A 13403-nucleotide genomic window follows, 5' to 3' on the forward strand; every position below is an offset into this window, starting at 1 on the left:
ATAAGTATGAGAAAATCATTACCTTTTCATTTTTTTTCAGACTAATGTGCCATGCAGCGATAATGTAGCATTTGATGTAGAGCGACTTACCAGGAGTCAACCAAGTTTACGTGGAACAGCACCAAGTGACCCAGTGGATGAGGGATCATTGATTCTGGAATCTCTACGCTCCTCTGCGATATCACAGCTCCCACAGGAGGGAGAGATCACTCCAAGAACAGGAGAAATTAACATAGCGGTCACAAGTAAGTCATCCCCGGGTTCAGCTGCATTGTCTATCTGTATGTAGTATCCTGCCATATTTGTTATTGGATCCTCAGCAGGTGTCTACCAGGAAATATCCATTTATAAACCGTTTTTAGGTTGTGCACAGAGGTTGTAGAGGGGAGAATGTCTTCACACAAACTTTTGGAAACTTGATATTTATGCCTTCCATACATGGAGGTAACATGGGTAGCTGGCATAGTATCTGCTATGGGGCCCAACAGCCAAGGCGATAGGTGTGTAGAATAGAAGGGCAAAGTGAAAATTGGTAAAATAAAATTGACCGATTTACTTGTAGGATAAGAAAAGACGAAGAAAAGAAAGACTGAGGAGAGACGAAAGTAACCATAGTCTTTTTTTTTTTTTCATGTCCTGAACTAACTTGCTACCGAAGGTGATTTTGGTGAAGTTGGCCGCTATTCCAAATTCTGTCATGGGGTTCATGGTTCTTTGTTTTGCATCTGCTTTCACGGTCATTATCATGTGAAAGGGGTATGGAAATACTTGGCATAAATCTAATAGGAAAGCAGTGTTTTCCACTGATTAACATGGTGCCAATAAGTATCTCCGTGCCAACACTGAAATTGGAGGATTCCTGAAATTTGTCATTGGTTCACCGAGACAATTTATGTTAAGGTACAGTAGTTCCACGGAGAGGCAGGGACTCCTAGCATCGTACATAACTATGATGCTAGGAGCCCGGCTCCCTGCACTGTGTTCGGTCCGGGACTTGCGGCCGAAATACGTTCCGTCCATTACGGACCGAACATGCTCGTGTGAACCCAGCCTAAACTTTATCTTGCATGAAGGCTTCAGATGATATTGCTGGCTTTTGAAATTGTGTCTATGTAATATGTCAACAGAAGATAGTGGTCTTGTCTGGGCAGATGCCTCACTCACCATCAGTATTTGCTAGATATCTTAGTATATATATATATATCAATCTAGGACTGCAATAACCTTAAGCTGGTCTGATGTATCCAGAACTGTATATTCTGTATTTTTGTGTGTTTTTGGCATTAAACTGGTTGGACATGAGTTCCCGTGTTAAAACGTCACCTTTTTCCATAATCTTCGTCCGATGTGTATATCTTTGTTGTGAACCTCTACAATGGTCTCCAGTAGTGTTGCCAAATCGTTACAATGAAGTCTATGGGAAGACACAGACTTAAAAAATACATATTAAAATAATCCCTTTCCAGTAAGGGAGGTTGTGATGACCAGGCAGGACGCCTCCGTTCTGGACTTTGTGATGTCACATCTTTGGTTTAAGTGTGTCTTGGGGAGTTTTTTTATATTAAAGTGTAACTATGGATAAATTCTGAAGTTGGGATGTTTTTATAACTCCCAAACCTTAGTTATGTAAGGGGTTTTGATGTGGGGATCTCAGAGGTTATATTGGCTTGCTTAGCCCAGATCACGACCACCTCATTTAATCACAAATTTGTTTCTACTGAATGGACTATCGAATGAAAATTCTAGATTTTTATAAAAAAAAATTCATAGAAACACTATTTTTATGAATTATCACTGATGCAAGACGGATGTAGTTTCCTGGGCACGCAGAGTTTGCATTACATTGAGTGTGTTGCCTTGGTCCCATTTTTATTCATTATCCTATGAAGGCAATAAAATATCTACATTAAAATATATACTCCGCTGCCCAAACATCATGTCCACTTAAAACAATGACTCTGCCATGAATTGTCATCCTTGTCACAACTCAGCGCATATCCGCTTGATATATTTACAGATGTAGCCATCATTATCTTGACTTTTACCGCTTCAAATACACGGTGGCAAGAAACTTTAACTTGACTTTTTCGATGACTTTTGTTGTGTTAACTTGCTGCAGCGTGATATCAGTCCAGATAAACTTGGCTACGTCTGTACTTCATATTTTTGCAAATAAAATAAAGCGTGAAAAAACACTTTAAATGTATATTTCTTGGACTCTGTTGGCATTTGTCGGTAGGAGGATTCGTTGACCATCAACATTTGGTCCCCAGAGGTTTTCCTTGTTTTTGTTTGTTAAAAAATATGCAAGTGAACACGGACCTCAGATAAATAACCCTAAGGCTATTTTGTGCCTGCAAAAAAAAAATTACAGTTTTTCATGTATATGAATGTTTGTGTTGCGTCAGTGTGGTTTCCGCGTGTCATCCGTTTTTCTCGTCCGTAGCACTTCCTGGTTTCACTTTTCATTTTTTCTGCAATTCTGTAGCAACTGATGACGGATGTCATCCGTGTGCTGTCCGTTTGTTTTTTTTCACACATTCATAGACTTTTTAATGGGCGAGTCTAGTCCGCAAAAGCAGACCAGAATAGGACATGCAGTGGGTCTCCCGCAAAAAAGACACACGTTCCATGACAAAAAAACAAATGTGTGAATAGGTCTATTGAATTGCGTGGGTCAGTAAGCTGTCCATTGTTAATATTCGCAGTGAACCCCTAAACCCACCCTAGTAGTGGCTGTAGGTAGAATTTTATCATTTTATTTTATGCCTATGCGGGGGTTTTGGAGCTCTGTATCAGAAACTGAGTTCCGACCGCTATAATAATCCTTTAAGACTTTAAAGCACAGAATGTTGGACCTAAAAACGATCTGATGATAAAAGGCGGAGATTAAATTTAAACCAACCCTCCAGTTCAAATAAAAAATGGGACCATATATTGCAAATATATAGTCAACCCACCTTCTGCTCTACTACTGAATGAGCCAGCCTCTGTTCCTGCGTTCCAATCCCCCATTTTCCGCTCTCCAATATGAGACTTTCCTCTGTTGAGCTTTTTTGGAAGTCTGGGAAATGCCCCCACCCCCTTCACTTCCTTTCGATGGGCCAGCGCTGATGCTAGCATCACCGAAGGGTCACTTTAAGGCAAGTGCACAACTTAAATGGAAAGTGTTTCAGACTTAAACATTTTCATATGATTCACCACTTCGTGAGGTCTTAGTGAGTTTCCACCATAGACATTGGAACATGGATGGTGTACAGATTCTTAATGCCATCATTGTCTGATCATTGGAAGCTTGACTACCGGGGCCCATACACGGGTAATGGCGCCATTTTTACAAACATTGGGATTGTCGCTGTTTTTGGTCAGACCCCTATGACGTCAGGCATTGATGACATCTAAGTACAGTTAGCCGCTTCTAATAAACAAAGTGCTGTTCTTTCTTGGCAACGTGATGCGATACCCTGGCCGGAGCAATTGCTACCATGCTCTTGTATGTTGATTTTATGCATCGCATTTCCTTGGTAGCCCGCTTACAGATTAAAGATTTGATAGGCTGCCAGTGATAACTGCAAGTCTTTCAGCGTCTTTTTCTCATTGATATGAATGCAGCTGTGCGGCCAGTGACAAAGATAAATGTCTTCCGAGCTGTCATGGTGGCCTGAATAGGAAAATGTATTAAAGAAGTATTCAAGTGTGTAATGGGACCTGCTGTAGGACTGGCTTTTTGCTGCTCCGCACTCACTGATTTAAATACACTTCCAGCTAAGTAAACATTAGTATTGTACTGAGAAATTGGGATCTGAGCTCGGGATATTTGCCAGATTTACATTTTAACCCCTTAGTGACCACCAATACGCCTTTTCACGTCGGTCACTAAGGGGCCTTCGGCTAGGCTGACGCCTTTTAACGTTCGCCTAGTCTAAGTCCTGATGACAGCTGAGCTCCTGCTCCAACACCCGCGATCGAAGTTTACTTCGATCGCGGCCGTTTAACCCGTTAAATGCCGCCGTCAATAGCGACCGCGGCATTTAACTTTGTTTACAAAGGGAGTGAGCTCCCTCTGTCACCCATCAGCGGCCCGCGAATGCAATCGCGGGTCTCCGATGGGGTGTCATGGCAGCCGGGGGCTTGATAAAAGCCCCCAGGTCTGCCCTGGCCATATGCCTGTTAGGACGTGCCGGAGGCACGTCCTAACAGATTGCCTGTCAGATTTACACTGACAGGCAATAATGCTCTGGTATACGAAGTATACCAGAACATTATATCAGCGATCTGAAGATCGCACAGTAAAGTCCCCTAGTGGGACTAATGAAATAAATAATAAATGTGAATTAAAGATTAATAATAAAAGTTACAGTAAAAAAAAAACAAAAAAACATTTTTTTCCATAAAAAGTGGTTTTATTTTGTAAAAGTGTAAAAAATAAAATAAAAGTACACATATATGGTATCGCCGCGACCGTAATGACTCCGTTAATAAAGTTAATATGTCATTTAAACCGCAAGGTAAACAACGTAAAAAAAAACCGCAAAAAACAATGGCGAAATTGCAATTTTTTTCTATTGCCCCCCAAAAAAGTCATAATAAAAATGAATCAATAAGTCCCATGCACCCCAAATCAGTACCAATAAAAACTAAGTCTCGTCCCGCAGAAAACAAGCCCAAAAAATCACGACATTGATGGAAAAATAAAAAAGTTACGGCTCTTGGAAAGCGACGATGCAAAAACAAATAATTTTAGTTCAAACATAAAAAACCTCTACATATGTGGTATCGCCGTAATCGTACCGACCCATAGAATAAGGGTAACATGTTATTTACGTCGCATAGTGAACGGCGTCAATTTAAAAACGCATAGAACAATGGCGGAATTTCAGTTTTTTTTTTATAATCCCCCCAAAAAAAGTTAATAAAAGTTAATAAAAAAATTATATGTACCCAAAAATGGTGCTATTAAAAAGTACAACTAATCCCGCAAAAAACAAGTCCTCATACAGCTATGTAGACGAAAAAATAAAAAAGTTATAGCTCTTTGAATGCGACTATAGAAAAACAAATAAAATAGCTTGGTCATTAGGGCCTAAAATGGGCTGGTCACTAAGGGGTTAAACTTTTATGAAGTCAACGAACCTTTTGTTATGGGCCGTGTAATGTGCGATCTACACAAACCCATGAATGATAACACAACATCATTACATTGTGTATAACATATTTCAGGTAAATAAAGGACATACAACATTGGTCTAATTCAGCGTAATAATTGAACATTATTGTGTTATATTCTGTATTCCGCACCCATCGTGTCAGACGAGCGAGGACACATCGGCACCAGAGGCTACAGATGATTCTGCAGCATCATCGGCGTTTGCAGGTAAGTCGATGTAGCTACTTACCTGCAAACGCTGATGCTGCTGCAGAATCAACTGAAGCCTCTGGTGCCGATGTGTCCTCGCTCGTCTGACACGATGCAGGACCTGTGAGTGACGTCACAGCGTGATCTGGCAGAAGCTGGGCGTTCTGAAGAGAAGTGGATGATACTTCTCATCAGAGCGCCCAGCTAGTAAAAGTAGTAAAAACGCCCCGATGTACGCACATAATACACGCCCACTTGGACTTTTACTTTTAAACACGCCCACTTGGACTTTTGCAAGCCTCATTTGCATAACTACAAAAATGGTCATAACTTGGCCAAAAATGCTTGTTTTTAAAAAATAAAAACGTTACTGTAATCTACATTGCAGCGCCGATCTGCTGCAATAGCAGATAGGGGCTGCAAAATCTGGTGACAGAGCCTCTTTAAAGGGGTATTTCAGTGACAGCAAGTGTGTTTTATCAAGTCACAACGGCAATTCTAAGAAAATCCAAAAATATAAGTAATTGCTTTTTATTAGCAGCTAGCAAAATAAGCAACTAACCAGTCCGTCCACCCCCGCCCCCCCCAATCCCTCTTACTCCTTGTTTCCCAGTTAAGGACCTGTAGGCACTTCGCTCTCTAAGGTCGCCCATGGTCGTTATGTCTCCTTACCTATTCTGTGTATAACAGCGGCGTGAACGCACATTTTTCACATGCAATGGAACCGACTGGACAAAAGAAATTATAGCAGACACGGGAAAAAATAACAATAAAAGATTTGTGAAATTCGCTTCTATTGAACAGACCTCAGATAGTATGGCAGAATCCAGTTCTCTAGTACAGCTCTTCTCTGTGAATATACAGCACATTCACCTTACTGTCGCTGCAATAAATAGGAACCGTCAGCCGGGACTAGGAAAATGTGAATTTATTATGATGTGTGCAGCAAATGTTGAAAAGATCATATACTGTAAATTATTTATAAATTCACAGACTATAATTTTTATATGGTTGAGAAATTGAGATCGCTTTCAATACTTTTTAAAGAAAGTAATAGCACAGCAGAGGATATATTGTATAATCTACGTGTGATTTATGTGGTAATGAGAATGATTATCGTCAAATATCTCTCCTGCCTCAAACAGAAAAATAGCAGCTATATCGTGTTTTATATTGAAGACGGCAACAATGAGATAAAGGAAGGAGCATAAAGAGCATTTCCTTAAGGCAGTGATCCCCAAACTGGGGCTCTCCAGCTGTCGCAAAACTACTACTACCAACATGCCCTGACAACTGCAGTTTTTCATGTCTTGCTGTGAGTTGTAGTTTTGCAACACATTAACACATGAGACCGCCTTTTCTCAGAATGAAGCTGCCCCAGCGATCAACTGATCGCCACAGGTCAGTTATTATTGCCAGGAGAAGCTCAGCATAGGCGCTGATAAAGTATTACGTGGTGCCCATTCAAATAAAAGAGCGACAATACAATACATGGTTGCATTAAATGGACACTTATCTTTTCAAACAACCTATGCTAATCTAATAGTATACCTGATATAGATCAACTTTGGAATTTACTTACTGTTAAAATTTAGTTTGTTTTATCCATGCAAATTCTGTGTACGTGTATTGCCATTAGGTGTCTCCCTTCCTGTAATCTTCTGTTCACCCCCTGTTGTCAAGCAAAATCTGCCCCTAGTTACAGAAAAATGGAGACGGGCTGCAGAAAGTGGGGTTTTGTCTCTTCGCAGCCTCCCAATATAAGTCTATGAAGAGGGGAGGTGGGAGTAGGTGGAGAGAGCAGAGAGAAGAGACAGATGGTGTTGTCAATACAAGTCAATGAAGGGGCGACCAGGAGGAGGGAGCAGAGAGAGAAAGAGACACTGCACATAGAAGTAATCGGAGAAGCAGGAGCAGAGTGAGGAAAATACACAGACATGCTGCATGTTCTAGTATGTGTTTTTGTTTGCCCCAGTACTGGAGTCACAGCTACACTGCTCATTACTGCTGTATAAAGTCATATAATGCCCAGAACTACTATTATTCCTCATGTACACATATATGGCAGCTTATTCTGAAAAGTTAGATACGCTTTAAGTTTGCAAGAGCAGGAGCCACTCATAGAGGAGGGCTTCCAAGCAGCGGACACCCCTCTATGACGTCCATATCCCCTAATAGGTATGTCTAGCAGCTGCAGGACTCTTAGTATCCTATTTCTGTCTCATCTTGGACTCCTGCATGTGTTATAGAGGTCGAGTGATAACCACTAATCTTAACCATTACATTTTCTCTGTCATGTTAATCTGCATTGTCATGCGGACTATATTACTATTCTACCATTGCACCGTCACAATTTCTGGCGTTCTGGTTATGAATTATGAAGATCCGGATGGACAGTACTAAAGATCACATTCAGATAGTGCTTCGAATTGTGGGAGAACAGATAAAAAAAAATATTTTTTGAAAGATAACCTACAAACAAAATGTAAAAATGGCCATATATCTGTAATATGTTTCTTGAATGTTTGGTTTTCTTAGAGATCTTGCCATGTTTTGTTTTCTGGCCATTTTGGTTTTCAGTGGCCATTTTTGCAAAAGTGACAACAGGAAGTGCGGCCATATTGGTTTTCACCATTAAATTAGCTACTTGGTAAGCTGTCACTTTGTTAATAATTCAACAGGCTGACAACATAACGCTCCGTCATCCGTTTCTATTAAGAAGCTAATTCAAAATTGGCAACCGATTTGGCTTCACTTCCTGTAGTCACTTTTGCAAAAATGGCCGCTGCGAAACAGAAAAATGGCAATATGTCTGTAAGTACGAGAAACATTATTACCAAACTGAATACTGCTGTAACTTCTGATATATTACTATACCAATGTAATATTTATTAACTGAAACATGATTATTATCCGTAAGCAATGCTGCAATCTATGGGGGAGGGTTGGCTCCTGGAATCACCAAATTGTATGACTAAAATAAATAATATTTTGTAATATCCTTTATGTATATACAGGAAAATAAATGAAGGGAGTTATTTCCCTATGTGTGTCACCCTTTCAACATGATAAAATACAGAAATAAATTTTTATAAAATGGAATAACCTAGTTTGCTAAGAAAAGGGTTTGTCGGCCATGTGTGTTCCCTGCACTGTTACCTGCTCGCCTCCACTAACTGATCTCTACGCTCGCCATTATTCAGTCTGTCCTGGCTCCCACTGTTGTCTCTTCTGCGTATAGTCAATTTCTTCTAATTCTCCTATTTTCTTTCTCCTACAAGTAACTGTACTAATCTCCGCTTTCCATCCTTGCCGGTCGGCTCCGTCCTGTGGTGTGGTCCCAAAAAGCCGCTTTCTTTCTTGCTCCCTTCAGCCTTTGGGCATGGGAGCGATGTGTTGGCCTTGCTGCTGAAATTGCTGTCGAGTGTGACTCCTTCCCATTTCCTTTGTCAACAGAAGAATGGTTCATTATTGCCAGTTTTGGCCTTCTCAGCGCCCTTACACTGTGCTACATGATCATCAAAGCCACAGCGAACTTGTATACCACAGAGTAAGTAACAATGTTTTCCTGTTCTATCAATAGGTGGTTTATTGCAAAGAGGCTTCTATTACATTTACAAAGCAGCCAACGTATCACAGTGGGACACACAAGATGGTTTTGTTCAGAGGGCCCAATTTATTGCATCCTGTTCTTCGTTTTCTGCATTGTTAACTGGAGAGGAGGGTTCCTTTACTGGTAGAGGATTGGTTTAACAGATAAGATGCCAGTCTGCCAATACTAAATACTGTAAAGTCATGTCACATTTTGTTAGCTAGGGCTAGGTGATGTCAGGATCCATTGAGTCACACATTATGTAAGATAGGTCAACTTGAAGGAACGTCTGGTTGTTGAAATTGCCATCTAGACCTTAGAAAGGACCGTCTCCAACCAGGATTATTCATAAGGTGATTTTGGGTTGCTTTCCTTTAAGTGTAACTAAACGTTCGACAAGCTTCTGACATGTTAGAAGTTTTGATGGGGGGGTCCGAGCACTGAGACCTCCACCAATCGCTAAAACCAAGCGGCAGAAGCGCTGATGTATCGGAGTACAGGCTCATAGAGTTTCTATTGAGCCCGTACACGCTACATTTATTTTCGGAATAGGCCGAACAAAAACGAAGCGGCTTAGCCCTCACACGAGCGCTTCTGCCGCTTCGTTTTAGCGATTGGTGGGGGTATTAGCGCTCGGACCCCCACCAATCAAAATCTGACATATCACTATGACACGTCAGAAGTTTGTCGAACGTTTAGTTACACTTTAACTTCTGCCATGGTTCCTGGAACCAGGTATCACTTCCATGCCAATAGATGATGGAGACATCTTCACTGTGCCACCCATCATTGTGTGCAAGAGTGGACTGTTCATCATTGATATTGAAGGGTTAGTCCACCTTGCAGCTATATGGTTGAACTAAAAGAGCAATAGTTATGCCCAAGGCTTACAGGATACAGTATCCTGTTCAGAGATTTTATGGGGTTTCGGATGGGGTGTCCATATAGACTGATGTAAGAATGGGATACATTGATTTTCATAGTTGTTTCATTCTACACACATGCATATATAAAACATTATATGACGTATTTTGCTGCCATTGTTATTAGGGGTTAGTAGCACACCTTAAGCACTGGTTATTTTGGAGAATACGTGGTAGGGGCATAGGAATCTTACAGAAAATTTCAAAGAATATCATATATTATATAGATTCATTACACACAGAGTGATCTATTTACAGCATTTTTTTCTTTTAATGTTGATGACTATGGGAACAGTTAATGAAAACCCCAAATTTAGTATCTCAGAAAATTAGAATATTGGGTAAAAGTTGAAGATTGTAGAATTATGGTGTCACACGATAATCAGCGAATCCGCACCAAATACCTGCAAAGGTTTCCTAAGCCTTTAAAAGGACTGGCCTGTTGCTCAGTGGTCCAGAGTCCTATTTTCAGATGAAAGTAAATTTTGCATTTCATTGGGAAATGAAGGTCCCAGAGTCTGGAGGAAGAGTGGAGAGGCATCAATCCAAGTTGCTTGTGACCCAATGTGAAGTTTCCACAGTCCGTGATGGTTTGTGGGCCATCTCATCTGCTGGTGTTGGTCCACTGTTGTCATGGCCGCGGGCCGTCGGGCTCACTCACCTCCTGACGGCCGCAGCCATGGATCTGCGAGCGCTGGTCCCAGCCTCCTCCTCAGGAGACGCCAGCGCTGACTTCCGCTTACCGTGGCCGGCTCCTGTAGGGTGCGCACGCATGCTCATGCCCGCTCTTAAATGGCCAGCGCGTGCACCTGAGTTAAAGTAAAAATGAGCCCATGAGCACCCTGGACTATAAGAGAGGCCCAGCCCCTTCCTGCCTTGCCTGAGCGCTGTTGTCTTACCTTAAGTTTGTCTAAGCAAATGGTCTCCTAGTGTTTCCCAGTGTTTCCCGTTGCTGCTACCTGTAACCTGTATCCCGTGCTATCCTGGTCAAGTGCCGTGTTGAGCTGAAGTCGTGCTATGCTGTATACCGCGCCTGGAGCCTGCCTACTGCCTAGTCCCAACCGAGCCTGTCTTACTACTGTCCGAGCCACCACAGGTACACTATACGAACTATAGACTGTGACCTGTGTCCTGTTGGCAAGCTGCCATACCGTGAAGGCGGTACGTCCCAGTGGGTCCACATACCCAATGTGACAACTGTGTTCTATCAAGTCCAGAGTCAGCGCAGCATCTAGCAGGACGTTTTCGAGCACTTCATGCTCCCCCTGCTGACAAGCTTTATGGAGATGCTGATTTCATTTTCCAGCAGGACTTGGCACCTGCCCACACTGCCAAAAGTACCAATACCTGGTTTAATAACCACAGTATCACTGCTCTTGACTCGCCTGACCTAAACCCCATAGAGAATCTATAGGGTATTGTCAAGAGGAAGATGTGACACCAGACCCAACAATGCAGACGAGCTGAAAGCCACTATCAAAGCAACCTGGGCTTCCATAGCACCTCAGCAGTGCCACAGGCTGATCACCTCCATGCGACGCCGCATTGATGCAGTCATTTATGCAAAAGGAGCCCCGACCAAGTATTGAGGGCGTATACTGTACATACTTTTCAGTAGGCCAACATTTCGGTATTAAAAATCATTTTTAAAATCGGGCCTATATAATATTCTAATTTTCTGAGACACTAAATTTGGGGCTTTTATTAACTGTTACCATAATCATCAACATTAAAAGAAAAAAATGCTGGAAATAGATCACTCTGTGTGTAATGAATCTATATAATATGCGTTTCACTTTTTGAATTGAATTACTGAAATAAATTAACTTTTTGATATTCTAATCACTGAGAAGGACTAGTATGCCTTATAAAAAGAAGCGCCACGTCACTTATTCAGGTGTTTTTGAGCCAGATTTTTAACATTTCTAATGGACTCCTAAAATTTGCCCATGTGAACATTAGATTAGGAACTGGCGAAGAACGCATCACCGCACGCCTGAATTTATTTTGTTACATCAGCTTTTCTAAGTTGTTTGCATGTACCAGTCACAGGCCCGTCGTTCTCAGTATCCAGAGCAGAATATGCAGCAGGTGTTACACAGTTTATGGAGCAAATAGGGTTATAAATCCGGTTACATCACATTATATATGCTACTTCTACTCATTCCTAGAAATGCTGGCCGGAAATATGGCTACTACTTGAAATCCATTTTTATGAAACCTGCCCACTACACAACGGCATTCCTATATCCAGGACACTAAGAAGCTTCTCATTGAGGATTCAAATGAATGCATGGACGTTTTCTATATTAATGCACCCTCCCTTGTGGCAGCTCCATGGCTTCATTTTCCTCAGTGTCTGTCACTTATGAGTTATGATCCTTGCCGGCCTGCGGCACTTATGATAAACTAGAGCAAGTCCATCAGACCTATTATAGTGAAGGATCAATACATTGCACTGAATAAGATCTCTTTCTGAGTGCCCGCACTGTAATGAAATGAGCTGTCCATACAGATAAGAGCCTCGCTGTCAGTAAAGCCATTTTAAAAGGTATCATTAACGTTAAATATGCCTGATAGTGGTTTAACATATTTTTTCTATTGCCTTCTATGCGCATGACTGAGCGTGCTAGAGGCAGCCATTTTGTAGAAGTTCCTATGACAGAAGTAGTATAAAAAGCCTGGATTCAATTGTTCACCACACAAAATCTCCACCTCCACTTAAAGGCTATGTACACCTTTTTGAAAGAATTTATTTATTTTTCGAATAAATCAATGTTTTGTGATTTTAACCTTTTCATGCCGACAATCCATAGATTCACGTCCTATCCGCATATCCCCCGTGCAGCCAGGGCTTGAATCTACAGACCTCTGCCGGCATAGCGCTGGGGAGAACGCTCTGATGCCGGCGGTGTCAGTGTCCCCGGCTTCCCAGTAACCTGTTCTCTGACAGCCGAACCGAGTCACTAAGGGGCCTTAGGCTAGGCTGACGCCTTTTCACGTGAGCCTAGTCTAAGTCCTGCACAGGTCTCCCGTGCAGGCTGGAGCCGGGGCTCTGCTGTCTAATGCAATCGCGGGTCTCCGATGGGGTGTCATGGCAGCCGGGGGCTTGATAAAAGCCCCCAGGTCTGCCCTGGAGATATGCCTGTTAGGACGCGCCGGAGGCACGTCCTAACAGATTGCCTGTCAGATTTACGAAGTATACCAGAGCATTATAGCAGCGATCTGAAGATCGCACAGTAAAGTCCCCTAGTGGGACTAATAAAATAAGTAATAAATGTGAAATAAAGATTAATAATAAAAATTACAGTAAAAAAATAAATCCATTTTTTTCTATAAAAAGTGGTTTTATTTAGTAAAAGTGTAAAAAATAAATAAAAGTACACATATATGGTATCGCCGCGACCGTAATGACTCCATTAATAAAGTTAATATGTAACTTAAACCGCAAGGTGAACACCGTAAAAAACAAAACGCAAAAAACTATGGCGAAATTACAATTTTTTTCCATTGCCCCTCAAAAAAGTAATAA

The 13403-nt window shown here is 41.6% G+C and overlaps 1 protein-coding gene across 3 annotated transcripts in view; it reads left to right on the forward strand.

Annotated features, from left to right (window-relative positions):
• The window catches only part of RNF130 (ring finger protein 130), a 211872-nt gene that overhangs the window by 181259 nt on the left and 17210 nt on the right, over positions 1-13403 (forward strand). For 2 of the 3 annotated variants that reach the window (XM_075856194.1, XM_075856195.1), the window contains exon 7: positions 41-245. In XM_075856194.1, the coding sequence (XP_075712309.1) occupies positions 41-245 (205 nt within the window). Of the gene's footprint in view, positions 1-40; positions 246-8812; positions 8907-13403 lie in introns of all 3 variants that reach the window. The other variant, XM_075856193.1, reaches the window with a different exon arrangement.

The sequence above is a fragment of the Rhinoderma darwinii genome, chromosome 3 (genome assembly GCF_050947455.1).
Source record: "Rhinoderma darwinii isolate aRhiDar2 chromosome 3, aRhiDar2.hap1, whole genome shotgun sequence".
NCBI classification, from domain to species: Eukaryota; Metazoa; Chordata; class Amphibia; order Anura; family Rhinodermatidae; genus Rhinoderma; species Rhinoderma darwinii.